The sequence below is a fragment of the Vulpes lagopus genome, chromosome 12, assembly GCF_018345385.1.
Source record: "Vulpes lagopus strain Blue_001 chromosome 12, ASM1834538v1, whole genome shotgun sequence".
Classification (NCBI taxonomy): domain Eukaryota; kingdom Metazoa; phylum Chordata; class Mammalia; order Carnivora; family Canidae; genus Vulpes; species Vulpes lagopus.
Window position 1 is genome coordinate 60745911 of NC_054835.1, and position 14988 is coordinate 60760898.

General features: G+C 56.1%; 1 protein-coding gene across 3 annotated transcripts in view; it reads right to left on the minus strand.

Moving 5' to 3' along the window:
- The window catches only part of B3GNTL1 (UDP-GlcNAc:betaGal beta-1,3-N-acetylglucosaminyltransferase like 1), a 48304-nt gene that overhangs the window by 25060 nt on the left and 8256 nt on the right, over positions 1 to 14988 (minus strand). For all 3 annotated transcript variants that reach the window (XM_041725701.1, XM_041725700.1, XM_041725704.1), the window contains one exon: positions 10574 to 10638. In XM_041725701.1, coding sequence (XP_041581635.1) covers positions 10574 to 10638 — 65 coding nt within the window. Of the gene's footprint in view, positions 1 to 10573; positions 10639 to 14988 lie in introns of those variants that run through there.

The following is a 14988-nucleotide window of genomic DNA, read 5'->3' on the forward strand; positions in this document are numbered from 1 at the left end:
TAACAAAGCAAGAGACAAAGACTTGATCCCATTTGCAAATTGCACCAAAAGCCATAAGATACCTAAGAACAAACCTAACCAAAGAGGTAAAAGATCTTTACTCTAAAAACTATGTCATACTTATGAAAGAAATCGAAGGGGACATGAAGAAATGGAAAAATATTCCATGCTTATGGATTAGAAGAGAAAACATTGTCAAAATGTCCATATTACCCAAAGCAATCTACACATTGAATGCAATCCCTATCAAAATAACACCAGCTAGAGCTAGAACAAAAACTCCTAAAATTTGTATGAAACCACAAAAGACCCCAAATCCTGGAAAAAAAAAAAAAAAAAAAAAGCAAAGCTGGAGACATCCTGATTCTAGACTTCAGGCCAAACTACAAAGCTGGGATCATCAAGACGGTGACCCCGGCACAGAAACAGACACACAGATCAGCGGAACAGAACCCAGAACCCAGAACCCAGAACCCAGAAATGGGCCCTCACCTGTGTGGCAGCTAGTCCCCGACAAAGCAGCAAAGACTAACCCCTGGAAGAAAGTCTCTTCAACAAATGGTGCTGGGGAAACTGGGCAGCCCCACGCGGGAGAATGAAACTGGGCCACTCTCTTACACCAAACACAAAGATAAACTGAAAATGGATGAAAGATCTGAACGTGAGACAGGAATCCGCCAAATCCTAGAGAACACGGGCAGCCACTTCCGTGATGTCAGCCACAGCAGCGGCTCACGCGACGCGGGGCCAGGGGCAAGGGGAACAACAGCAAAAATGAACTACTAGGACCTCACCCAGATGAAAAGCTGCACAGCGAAGGACACGACCAACAAGATTAAAAGGCAGCTACAGAATGGGAGAAGGTGTTCGCAAATGACAAATCTGAAAAGGGTTAGGATCCACAATCTGTTCAACTCAACACCCAAAAGCCAAATAATCCAGTAAAGGGCAGCCCCGGTGGCGCAGCGGTTTAGCGCCGCCTGCAGCCCGGGGCCTGATCCTGGAGACCCCAGATCGAATCCCACGTCGGGCTCCCTGCATGGAGCCTGCTCCTCCCTCTGCCTGTGTCTCTCTCTCTGTGTCTCTCATGAATAAACAAATAAAATCTTAAAAAAAAAAACACATAATCCAGTTAAGAAATGGGCAGAAGACATGAGTAGACATTTTTCCAAAGAAGACATTCAGGTGCCAACAGATACATGAAGAGCTGCTCCACATCACTCCTCACCGGGGAAATACAAATCAAAACTCTGATATCACCTCACACCTGTCACAATATCTAAAATCAACAACTCGGGAAATAACAGGTATCGGCGAGGCTATGGAGAAAGGGGAAGCCTCTTGTCTATAGGTAGGATGCGAGCTGGCGCAGCCGCTGTGCAGAACAGTATGGGGGAGCCTCAAGACGCTAAACATAGAACTACCCTAAAATCCAGCGACTGCACTACCAGGTATTTACTCAAAAGACACAAAAATACACATTTGAAGGGGCACATGCGCCCCAGGGTTTACAGCAGCAGTATCGACAGGAGCCAAACTAGGGAAGGAGACCAAAGGTCCACCAGCTGACGAACGGATAAAGGTGTGGTCTACACGCGGGGGAGTACTACGCAGCCAGCAGCCAGCATAAACTCTTGCCACTTGCGATGACGTGCATGGAGCTAGAGCGTATTGGGCTAAGGGACCTCAGTCAGTCAGAGGAAGACAATGATCACATGATCTCACTCACGTGTGGAATTTAAGAAGCAAAACAGATGAACAAACCGGAGGGGGGAAAAGAGAAGGGGGGGGAGACAAGTCATGAGACACTCCTAACTGTAACGAACAAACTGACGGCCAAGGGGGGGACGTGAGGGGCAGGGGGGATGGAGGGTGACGGCCTTAGAGGCGCTTGCTGTGATGAGCACTGGGGGTTTTACATAAGTGATAAACCACTGAATTCTACTCCGAAACCAATATTGAACTGTATGTCAACTACCTAGAATTTTTTTTTAAAAGATTTATTTATTCATTCATTCAGAGAGAGCAAAGAGAGAGGCAGAGACACAGGTGGAGGGAGAAGCAGGCTCCATGCAGGAAGCCCGATGTGGGACTCGATCCAGGGTCTCCAGGATCACACCCCAGGCTGCAGGCAGCGCTAAACCGCTGCGCCACCAGGGCTGCCCAACTACCTAGAATTTAAATAAAAAAGACCTGGGGATCCTCGGGTGGCTCAGCGGTTTAGCGCCGCCTTCAGCCCGGGGCCTGATCCTGGAGACCCGGGATCGAGTCCCGCGTTGGGGTCCCCACACAGAGCCTGCTTCTCCCGCTGCCCATGTCTCTGCCTCGCTCTGTGTCTCTCGTGAATAAATAAAATCTTTAAAAATGAAAAAGCTGAAAGACTTGAAAGACATTTCACACAGGAAGACCCGCACATGAGCAGCGAGGGCCCAAGGAAACACTTGGGGTCGTTAGTCCCCAGGGAAACACGACCCCAGCCCGCAGGGGGCAGGACCCAGGTAGGCCGCGGGCTCAGCTCTCCGTGGGACCCCAGAACGACTGAGCTCTCAGGCGCCAGGCCCAGAAAGTGGCTCGTCCTTGTGGACAGCAGCTCCCAAGCCCCTGCGGAGGCGAAGGCGCGGCCGGTGCCACCGCTCAGCCCCGTCCCTGCGGCCCCTTCCCTGCGGCCCCGTCCCTGCGGCCCCTTCCCTGCGGCCCCTTCCCTGCGGCCCCTTCCCTGCAGCTCTGTCCCTGCAGCCCCTTCCCTGCGGCCCCTTCCCTGCAGCCCCGTCCCTGCGGCCCCTTCCCTGCAGCTCTGTCCCTGTGGCCCCTTCCCTGCAGCCCCGTCCCTGCAGCCGACCAGGAGCAAGGCTGCTGGCCAGTGGCACCCGCGCCGGCTTCTCCACCTGGCCTGCGGCCCAGCGCCCGAGGCCCCGTTACGGGAACGCTGAGGTCCCGCAGGTGGATCCTTAATGTGCTCCAGGAAAGCCGAGAGTCCGGCCAGAGTCTAACCTGACTCCAGCCCGTGTTGCCGCCTAAGAACACCACCGGGTCGGGGTGGTGGCAGGGCCCGGGCCACCGAGTTCCCGGGGCCGCAGTTACAGCCCAGCGCGGCCGCCTCCGGGCCCATCGTGGGCCCCACGGAACACGCCCCGCGGACGGGCCCGCCCGGCTCCCGGCTCCTCTGGAAGGGAAACCTCCACCGCGGAGAAGAGAGCACCCCGGGCGCGGGGTCCCCGGGGGGTCACAGGGGGGAGGGGGTGGGGAGAAGGGGCCCGCGGGGTCACAGGGGGGAGGAGGTGGGGAGCAGGGGCCCGCGAGGTCACAGGGGGGAGGAGGTGGGGAGCAGGTGCCCGCAGGGTCCCCAGGGGGTCACGGGGGCAGCAGGGGGCGGGTGGGGAGCAGGTGCCTGCGGGGTCCCCGGGGGTCACAGGAGGGCGGGGTGCAGCTGGCCTGGGGCCCGGGGGCGCGTCTGCAGCGGCGGCGGGGGCCGCGGGCTCGGGGACCAGCCCTCACCCCGGCCGGGCCCGAGGCCACCGCACGCACGTCACCCCCCGAAGGCTCGGCGCCCCCTGGGCCTTCACCCTCCAGAAACCAAGGTCAGCAGCGCCCGGGGCGGCCCAGCGCCTCCGGGGACACAGGCCCTGCCCCTCCTCCCGGGCCCCCCCCCCATTCGGGGCGGCCCACCCCCGCCTCCCCGGACCTGGGAGACCCGCTTGGCCCCGTAGGGAGCAGCCGCCGCTGAGCTCCCGGGGCCTCCCTCCCTCCTGGCCGAACGCGGTCCCTGGTTTACTCCCGGGAGAGGCAGAGCCCAGAGGCCCGGCGGGGTGTCTGCAGAGCAGGGGGGGGCGCCCCCAACCCCGCCCCGCCCCCAGCGCATCCCCGCCCCTCACCCCCCAGGGCAGCCCCCCAGCGTGGACCCCCCCCAGGGCCCCCCCAGACAGCACGGCGGGCGGTGACCCGGGTTCCTGCGGGCTCCCCGGCGCGGTGCTGCAGGGGCGTCGACACACAGGGTCCAGAACGTCTGCGACAAGATCTCTAAACAAAACTTGGGGTTTTCTGTCCGTTGTTTATTTTAACAGACCGGGTGTTTATTTACTAGGACAGGCTGCTGAGGACGCGCGGGAGCAGGGCCCAGCGCAGGCTTGAGGCCCTCTGGCTGCCAGCAGCTGCAGCTCATCGGGGTGCAGGCCCACAGGAAGCTGGGTGGGCTCCCCCGGGCTGCCCCCCCACCCGGACTGCCCCTGAGCTGCCCCCCTACCCCCCGCCTGTGCCCCCAGTTTCTAGCTGATGCTCAAGCAGGGAAGCCACCACAGCCGTGCTCCCAGTGGCCCCGCCTGCTGCAGACCTGAACCTGGGCCTTTGCTCAGCTGTCTCCTAGAGTCGCAGCGATTCCAGAAGACCCCACGCTCCACCCACAGGTCACAAGTCAAAACCAGCAGGCATGTGACACAGAGACAAAAACCCAAACCTTCCTTACCTGCAGCTACAGGTGCGTTTAACCAGCTCTGGCCACAGGCCACAGCCGTACACAGGGCCGTGTAGCGTCTGCACCACCCACAGCCTCAGCGACCCCACACCCTGCTCTTGGCCTCGCTCTCCAGACCCTCAAGTCCACTCCTGGGAGGCGTGTGGGGCCTGTCGCGTCCTTGCAACTCTTCTCTAAGTTTGAAGAAGAAAAACGGGCCAAACGGTGAGCTGGTTCACAATTCACAATCGGCAAGCGCAGGTCGACACACCAAGAGGCATCGGCACAAAGGAGGAGGCCGTCGGCGCCAAGGGTGGGGAGGCTCTGGAGGCCACGGCCGGCTCCGGGGCTGCAGCCACGGGTGGCATGGTGTCCCTCCCTCCGATGGCCGCACACCCCTGGGCCAGGATCCTACCCAAGAGGAGCTCTTGCTCCTGTGACGCCACATAGCACAGGGTGTAGGGAAGCAGCATCATGCACCAGATCAGAGCTGGAGCCAGCAGGGGCCCAGGGGAGACGCTCGGTCACACGCGGTGCCTGCGGGCCCGGGGCCACACAGCTGGCAAAACCAGCACAGACCACAGAGAAACGGGACGGACCCCCACAGACCTGCCAACTGACTCTCACCAGGGGCGTCGCGGCGCCTCAACGGAGACAAGACGGGTCCTCAACACGGCGCCGGGACTGAGCCACACAGACCCAGGCCGCCGAGCCCTGCCTCAGCCAGAGTCCACACAAGATGGATGGCGGCCTGAATATGAAAGGAAAAACCCTAAACCACTAGAAGAAAATATGAGAACAGCTTCTCGTTTGGGGCAAGAGATTTCTCGGGGAAAAAAAGTCAACTATAAAAAGACAAAAATACACTGGAGTTCAACAAAATTCAGAACTTCTGTTCACTGAAACACACCATTAAGTATGAAGGCAAGTCACAGGTGGGAGAAAGTATTCACAGTATCTGACAACGGACGTGCACCCGAGACACAGAACTCTCGTAACTCAGTAACAACAACACAAACAACCCCCCAAAAAACAGGCAGACGAGCCGAACAGACATGTCACAGAAGAAATGAACGGCCGTTAACCTGTGAAAAGGTGCCCGGCACCACAGGCGCCAGAGAAACGGAAATCGGAGCTGCAACGACACACACTTCACCTCCGCTGAACGGTTAAGACCAACAGGACTGGCTGGCGGAAGGCGGAGCAGCCACGGGCCCCACCCAGACACAGCCGCCCGTGTCTGAGGTTCTCCCCAGGTGAGCAAGCCTTTACCGACGACCACTCAACTCCACGCTTTGCTCTTTTCCAAGAGAAATGGAAACACACACCCACAAAAGGTCTTACAGGGGAATGTTCGTGGCACTTTCACTAAAGTAACCCAGACAGGAAACCGCCCACGTGTCAACAGACAATACAGTGTAAAAACAGATCGCACATATTCGTTCGCACGATGATAATAAAAAAGAATAAGCCACTGACACGCAAAATACCACGGAGAACCGCTGAGTGAGAAGCTGCACACAAGAGGGCACCTGTATGACTTCGCCTGTGTGGACTCCAGACCGGAGAACGCTGTCTAGAAGCGCAGCGGAGTCCCGAGTGTGGAAACGCTCCGTATCTTGACCGGGGGGTCAAGCGCACGGGTGTACACAGTTGTCAAAACTCACCAGATTGTTCACTTTGTGTGTAATTTTCTTTTTTTGTGTGTGTGTGTGTGTGTGTGTGTAATTTTCACACTGAAATCATGCATTTCACCATATGTAAGCTTTACCTCTGTTTTTAAAAACAAAATGATCTAGGGCAGCCCTGGTGGCACAGCGGTTCAGTGCCGCCTGCAGCCCGGGGCATGATCCTGGAGACCCTGGATCGAGTCCCACATCGGGCTCCCTGCATGGAGCCTGCTTCTCCCTCTGCCTGTGTCTCTGCCTCTCTCTCTCTCTCTCTGCATGTCTGTGAATAAAAAAAAATTTTTTAAATAGGAAATATTATAAAAAATAAAAAAATAAAATAAAAACAAACTGATCTATAAAGGTATATAGCAACGATATGGATAGATCTTAACAACACATGTTTTAAAAAATTATATAGCTCAATGCTCTTTAGATAAAGATTTAAAAAAACCCTGAAATTTTCATTTTTTATTTATGATAGTCACAGAGAGAGAGAGAGGCAGAGACACAGGCAGACGGAGAAGCAGGCTCCATGCACCGGGAGCCTGACGTGGGATTCGATCCCGGGTCTCCAGGATCGCGCCCTGGGCCAAAGGCAGGCGCCAAACCGCTGCGCCACCCAGGGATCCCAACCCTGAAATTTTCAATTAACTTTTTCAGATCTGTATAAATGCCAGAGTTCCGCAAGGATTACGACCTGGCAGGTGGCAGACCAAGTGGGCAGGCGGGGAGGCAGGCAGACGGCTGGGCTGGCTCTAGTCCCGGGCAGCAGGTTCACGGGCAATCACACCAGTGCCACCGCCGGGGCCCGGGGAACTGTGACCACAGAACAAACCAGACAGACCCCACTCGACAGGTGAGTGAGTGTCCTGAGCCGAGGCTCGTGATGACTCGGTTCTCTGCTCTGGAGATCCGGAGATCCTGGGGTCTACGTTTAAAAAGAAGATGAAGAAATTGGGTTGGAAGCTGGCAAAGGTGACAATACCTGAGTCACTGTATTCAGGACTTCGGGACACCCATGCGGTCCCTAGAAGAGAAGGAATCGTCTTAAACCTCACGGGATAAACCAAAACCAAAGGCTGAAAGGTGGCGAGTGAGCATGAGAAGTGAACTGAACCCACAAAGATCAGAAACTAAACAAACTAAAGGAAGGTGCGTAGAGAAAAGGTGTCGCGGGCAGCGGTCGGACACCCGACGTCTCTGCCCGGCCCTAGGGACACCAACCCACCTCCTGGAAGCAGCGTGTCCTCTTGGCCACCCCCCTGGCCATCCCCGCGTGGCCGTGGGCCCCGTCTCCCTCCGGGCCGTTCCCTTGGGCCTTGCAGCCCCTGCCGGCGCTGTGGCCCATCAGGACAGACTGTTCCGTGGTGGCTAACGCGGCTCCCCACGTGGAGGCCATGCTGCCAGGGTCCCAACAGGCAGACAGAGGTTCTGTGCCCGGGCAGCAAGTGACGGCGGTGGGGGTGCCCCTCGGAAGGAAGCGACGCTCTCAGAAGAGCAGGGCCCGCGGACCAGGCCCGTCTGTGCCACGCTCCCGCAGACGCCGCGGCTGGCTCACGGGGCCAGGAGCTCGGGCCCCCGACCCGATGCACAGAGTAAGGACCCCTGTTTAGAGGCCAGACTTTTGTTCGCTTCTCCTACTCCACCCACGCCCAGGAACGGCTGCGTCCTCGGTGAGCCAGATGCACCTGCCCGTCGGTGCGCCCAGCCCCTCGCAGGCAGGCAGACGGTGCCACCCTGCCCTGGTTAGTGCGCCAGGCGGTCGTGCAAACCCCACGGCCTCGCTCACCTCGCTGATTTATTTCAACGAAACCCCAAGAGCAATCCACGTTTCTCGAGCGGGGGCAAGTCTCCCTGCCCAGACTTGGGCAACGCCATCTGTGTCCAACGCCCAGGCCCAGAGTGGAGGCGCCGGGGGGCCAACCCGGCAGCACCGACCCTGTGGCTCTGAGCCCGCCCACCTCCCTGCCCACCTGCCAGGACAGAGCGTGCCAGGTGTCCGCCCCACTCCTCCTCCCCCTGCCACCACCACCACAGAAGGACACCTCGGGGCCTGATGCCCACCCCCCCCGCCCCCTGTGGCCCGCTGGAGGCTGTGCTGACGCCAGCGGCGGCCTTACCGGGGCCTCCCTGGGCTACGGTGCTCACCCCCCAACCTGGCTCCCGGTGCTGCGTCTTGTCTCCTGCCCCCCGGTGAACACGGAGAGAGGCGCGGAGGACGGCAGCCGGTGAGGAGCGGGTACCTGCAGCCCTCCCCTCTCCCCCACCCCTGCGGTGGCCCGGGACCACCTGCGAGGAGCACACGCGCGGTCCAGAGAGAGCGGCCATAAAGCAGGAACAGAGAATCGCCTTCTCCGTCCCCCGGGGCTACCACTCCGCGTGGCTGTGTCTGCTGCAAACACGTCTTTGTTTAGGGAAATGTTGGAGGGACCTTGTGAGAGTGAAAACAGGCCCCGGAGCCAGGTCTGCAAGGAGATGAGGGACAGGACGGAGTTTTCATCTAAGGAAAAGCGCAGAAGAGGAGGAAGGAGGCAGCAAAGCCGCAGGATGGAGCTGAGGCCCCAGGGCTTGTCCTCAGGGGCAGGGCTGGCCGATGGGCAGTTCCTCGCCGCTGGCTGGCACGGCCCATGAGGTTGTCAGGCCTCCCCGCGGACCTGGCCCTTGCACAGAAGCTCCTGGTAATCGAGGAAAAGGCTGAGCCCAACGAGACGACACGAAGGGTGGTAGGTGCGTCCGTGCAGCACAAGCAGCAACTGTGAGCCACGGTGACCTCGTGAAGGCCAAGAGCAGCCGCCAAGGAGCGTCCAGAAGATGTGGTGCCCGGCCCCCCAGACCCAGAGGGGCCCGCACGGAGCCCGAGCACAGACAGCCCGTCTTAAAGCGTGTTTTAGGGGCACCTGGGTGGCTCAGTGGTTGAGTGTCTGCCTTGGGCTCACGGTGTGACCTGGGACCCCAGGATCGAGTCCTGCATCGGGCTCCCCGCAGGGAGCCTGCCTCTCTCTCCATCTCTCATGAATAAATAAATCTTAAAAAAAAAAAAAAAAAGCACGTTTTAAAGTAAGTGAGAAGGTCCACACATGCTTTCCATGTAGTTATGCCTCTCTGTCACCTGTCACGATGCTTCATCATGTGACTCTGCTTTATAAACAGCAGTTCCCGTAAACACACTGCACATAAGTCGTGGTCAGAGTTTCCAAGATCCCTACAAGCGACGGCTCAGAGTCGAGGGCGGGAGCGTTTTCTCAGTTCTTGGTACAAAATGCACAATTACGCTGCCAACACCCTCACTTCACACCTTCCAAAGATGCAGCATCTGCACTTGGGGAAACGCTGCTGACGTGGATTTTAAAAACTCGTCTCTCAGTGGTGAACATTAACAAGGCAGGAAACAACACATGTTGGAGAGGATGCGGAGAAAGGGGAACCCTCTGCACTGCTGGTGGGAATGTGACCTGGTGCAGCCACTCTGGAAAACTGTGTGGAGGTTCCTCAAGGAGTTAAAAATAGACCTGCCCTACGACCCAGCAATTGCACTGCTGGGATTTACCCCAAAGATACAGATGCAGGGAAACGCCGGGACACCTGCACCCCGAGGTTTATAGCAGCAACATCCACAATAGCCAGACTGTGGGAGGAGCCTCGGTGTCCGACAGATGATGGATAGAGACGCTGTGGTCTGTGTGGACAGAGGGATATTCCTCAGCCGTTAGAAAGGACAAATACCCACCATGTGCTTCGACGTGGATGGACCTGGAGGGGATGATGCTGAGTGAAGTAAGTCTGAGAAGGACAAACATTATATGGTCTCACTCATACGGGAAATATAAACATTAGTGAAAGGGAATAAAGGGGAAAGGAGAATAAATGAGTGAAAATATCAATGAGGGAGACAGAACATGAAGACTCCTAACTCTGGGAAACGAACAAGGGGTAGCAGAAGGGAGGTGGGCGGGTGGTGGGCGTGACTGGGTGACGGGCACTGAGGGGGGCACTTGGCGGGATGAGCACTGGGTGTTATGCTATATGTTGGCAAATTGAACTCCAATAAAAAAATAAATAAATAAAATAAATAAAAACTCGTCTCGTGTCACTTCAGTTTCCTTGGTCACAGCGACCAGGTGTGTGGGAGCCCACCTGCCGTTCGGGGGCCCCCCCCTGTCCACCCCGATGGGACCACCACCGACCCTCCTCTACGTTTCTCAGCACGTGCGTGGATCCGTTCTACCCGAGGCTGCCTTCCCGGTTTATGTGATTCTGCTGTGCAATTCAGCATTTCTAGGTAATTCCATTTATTAAAAATTAACTCACTAAGTGCTATGGCGAGAGCCCACGAACCTTAGGTCTCATCGTTACATACGAGAACGATGATTTTCAAGAATCACGCTAAAGCGTCAGGTCACGTGATCATTCAGCCACTGCACAAACACGCATCTTAAATAAAACAAGAGTTACTTACCGAATCCAAAAAGCAAAGGTAAGACCCCGAGCTCTGTGCTATTGCTTGATTTTTAGAATATCCAACTGTTTAAAGAGAGAGAGAGAGAGAGAAAAGTTCTTTTATGATTCACTTTTCCGTGGCCCCCTCCTTCCTGGACCTTGGGGTATGTGTGCTACACGGGACCCGTGAGGGACAAAGCCAGCTCTGCTGTGGCCGAGTGAGAGGGAAACGAAAGGACAGCAGTGCCGAGGGCAGCGCCGAGGGAGGGGTGCCCACTGCGGGGACCCAGCAGCCACTGTGACGCTGCGCTACGCCCCGGGCGGGCTTGAAAAAATAAAAAATAACAAAACCCCCGAATGGAAGCGCCCGAGCAGACGCTGGCGGGAACGCTCTTTGCAAAGTGTGTGCGCGGCTCCAAGCCGAGATGCGGCCGCCAGTGGCACCTGCACACGTGTCCCGGGGCCGCCACGCCTGCACACGGCCCGTGACCTCACGGCCCCGCGAGCGGCAGGCCCCCCACGCCCACCGAGGTGTGACCGGCCCGGCGCCACCGCAGAGGGGACGGATGCGCCTGAACACTCTGGCCTGTGCACACGCCGGTGCCGTTCGCGTGGCTCCACGCAGCGCCTTCACCCGGAGCCAGGTGGCCGCCTCGGGAGGGGCCAGGCTGCGGGCAGGGGCCTCGGGTGGGCGACGGCCCTCGCGGGCGCCGGGGACACACTGTGCTCAGCTTGAGAAAACGCCCAGGACGGTGGGCGAGTGCACTTGCCGTGTGGGCCTCATGTTGCAACAAACGTCTAGAACACTCTCCGCCTTCCAAGAGGGTACAAGTGAGTTGGAAAACGTTAGATGACGACCTCTGGCTACGCGCCCGACGGAAGGGGCTGGAACGAGCCAGGAGGCCCACGGGGACGGGGGCGAGCGGCCCGGGCGTGCCGAGGGGCCTCCAGGCTCGGGGCCTGTGGGGCGCACACCCGCCCGGGACGCGGCCAGCACCGGCCCGTCACCCGTCTGCGGCCACGGCCACAAGGCACACGCGGCCCCCTGGGCTCGCACTCCAACTCCCCGAAGGACGTCCCGCGGGGGCCATGGCCACAGCCACACCCCAGTTTTCCAGCCCTGGGGCAGGGAGGGAAGGCAGTGCCACAGCTGGCAGCTCCGAGCAGACTTGGGCGCCAGCTGGTCCCACAGGCCAGAGGAGGGACACACCAGTGCCAGGTCGCCCAGGTCGCCCAGGCCATGACCCAGCGCCGTGGCCACACAGGCTGTCTTCACTCAAGGTAGCAGCTCAGCGGAGTGGCCTGGATCTCCAGGACCCGCAGGTGTAGCACGCAGGGAAGGTGCGGGGGCCGGGGGGTGATTAGCGGCGCCAGACACAGCTGTGGTGAAGCCTCACAGGACCTCACAGGACGTTGCCCAAAGAGCTGCACGCGGGCGACACAACGGGAAGAGATGGTCCACAGTCACATTTAAATTAGCAGAGGTTAGGGGCCCCCGGGGGCTCAGCGGTGGAGCGTCTGCCTTTGGCCCAGGACGTGACCCCGGGGTCCCGGGATCGAGTTCCGCATCGGGGCCCCCGCAGGGGCCTGCCTCTCCCTCTGCCTGGGTCTCTGCCTTTCTCTCTCTCTCATGAATAAATAAAATCTTTATAAAAAATAAAATCAACTGGCGGGAGTTCTGTTTAAAAAACTGCTTAGTGGAGTCACGTTTCAGAACAGGAAAGATGGAAGCAGAACTTGGATGATGAGGGAAAACGCGCCTCACTAAGAAGCTGGAAGGTCCTCGCGACGAGGTATGTTTGGCAAAGACAAGGAATTTGCTTTAATATCACTGCCTCGGAGAAAGTCAAATGTTTGCACCAGGGCCTGATGTCTGGGAGGCCGTCCCTTCGTGACGGAGCCAGTTGTCATGGTCACAGTGGGAAACACGCCGCCGTCCTCACTCTTGGAGAGAAGAGGGCGGAATTGCGGTGTTTCATTTAGCAACTCACCGCGTCTTTAAGAAACGTTTTGCTCTGTTATGTTATTTCGTATCATAAAATAACAGTAAATGTGTCTTAATCCAATTTAAATAACTCAGCACTCCTGAAAAAGGAAGCACCGGGGATTTCTGTTATCCAATAGTTGACATAACTTCTACTTCAGAAAATACCAGTGTAGGGAGATATGCTCGTTCAGATGTCCTCACGTCAACCCCGTTCCATAATCATGACGCGGGGCCCCCCTGAATTCACCTTGCTGCCTTCAAAACGACAACACGATGGCTTCATTGCTTCACGCTATGACAACTCAATCTTCTCGTCATTGACAAAATACACATGAACGTGACACGAGTTACATCTAATCTATGGCAAGTATTTTATGGGGCCCCTGGGTGGCTCAGTGGGCTCAGGTCATGATCCTGGGGTCCTGGGGTCAAGCCCCAAGCTGGGGGCTTCCTGCTCAGCGGGGCATCTGCTTCTCCCTCTGCCCCTGCCTCCCCTGCTCAGGCACATGTGCACACATGTGCTCTCTAATAAATAATAAAATGGGGGTGCCTGGGTGCCTCGGCGGTTGACCGCCTGCCTGCAGCCCAGGATGTGATCCCGGGATTCTGGGATCACATCCTGCATCGGGCTCCCTGCAAGGAGCCTGCTTCTCCCTCTGCCTGTGTCTCTGCCTCTCTCTCTGTGTCTCTCATGAATAAACAAACAAAATATTAAAAAAGACAAACAATAAAATAAAAAAATAAAATGGAGATTAGATAAGCAAAGACACACCAGTCACCAAAATGCCTTCAACTTCCTTCATCAACTATGGAAGAGGGAAAATATCTTAATTAAACAATATTTTAAAACAATCTTCAAGCTAGTTTCAGAAACCATGATTTGTTGGCACATATCTCAGAAACAAGTTGAAATAGATGTTCTACAATAACTGATTTCTTTAAAGTTTTCTATTTCAAACAATGAAAACAAAAAATAATTTGGGGGAAAAAAGTCTTCCAGGCCCCCTGCATGGATGCATGAGATAATGGTGCAGATGAGGATGACAGGAATAGGGCAGCTCCTGAGTGGCTCCAGCAGCTATGTCTTCTCAACAAAGGCCATGGGCACCTGCTGCCCGCAAAGGAAACAGGCCCAGAGAGGTGGGGGTGGGGGGTTGGTTGGAAGTGACACCAGGAGAGCCACTCAACCACCAAAACTGGCAGACAAGTGCAGAGAGAAAACAGGATGGGAAGGGGCTTTGAGGGCAAGCAGCGTCTGAGAAGTGAACATCTCTCCCACTCACACCTCTCCCAACCCTACCCCATACCCTGACCCACCCCCTGCCCACCCTTGAAATGAGGAGACCTACAGGATTCCCTGAAGTCCAAAGCAACAAGGGTGTGAGGCTGACACCACACCACTCCTGAGGTCATTTTATTTTATTTTATTTTTTTCTGAGGTCATTTTAAAGCAGATTCTCAGCTGCAAATGCACCCCAGCATCTCTTAGAAAGCATCCACAATCCCAGTGCAGACGCTGCACACAAACCAGTTACTCGAGACTATCTTAGAGGGGACTCACGCTCTGGCACCAGGGCTCCCAAAGCTTCGCAGGCACTGCTAACGTGCAACCGAAGTTGAGGCCTGCAATTTAGGGGACAGACTCGACCACCAGCTCCAGCCTCGTCATCTAGCCTACCTCCTCCTCCAACCCAGCAGTATATGCACAAGTACTAATTTCAAGTCTTACACAAAAACTTAAAAGTAAAGCCAAAGGAAGCCCAATATATCACAATTAAAGCTAAGAATACAAAGGTAATCGGGATCCCGGGTGGCGCAGTGGTTTGGCGCCTGCCTTTGGCCCAGGGTGCGATCCTGGAGACCCGGGATCGAATCCCACGTCAGGCTCCCGGTGCATGGAGCCTGCTTCTCTCTCTGCCGATGTCTCTGCCTCTCTCTCTGTCTCTGTATGACTATCAAAAATAAATAAAAAATAAAAAATAAAAAGGAATACAAAGGTAATCATTCAGGATAAAAACAGGGTGCATGAAAGCACCTACACCTTGACCCAGCATTACAAAATTTTAAAACACAAAGAGAAAAATCTGAAACACGTTCAGAAAAGAAAACTTTGAAGAGCCAGACTCTAGAGGACACCAGAAGATAATGAGGCAACCCTTCAAAATTCTAAGGGAAATTGCTTTGAACCTAGAATTCTATACCCAGCTAAACTGTCAACTGAGGCTAAGTACAAAATGAAGACATTTTCAGACACTTAAAAACCCCAAATATTTTACCATCAACAGACCAGATACAGAAAACATGCTTTAAGGACTAGTCCAGGAACACAATGAAAGAACATATAAAGTAAAGACTAAATAAAAGAAAAAGAAAAGGGGAAAACCCCAAAAAGTGGCAGGTGCGTAGACAGTAAAAGAGAATAAGGCATAGGTGTTTACAGGCCCCAC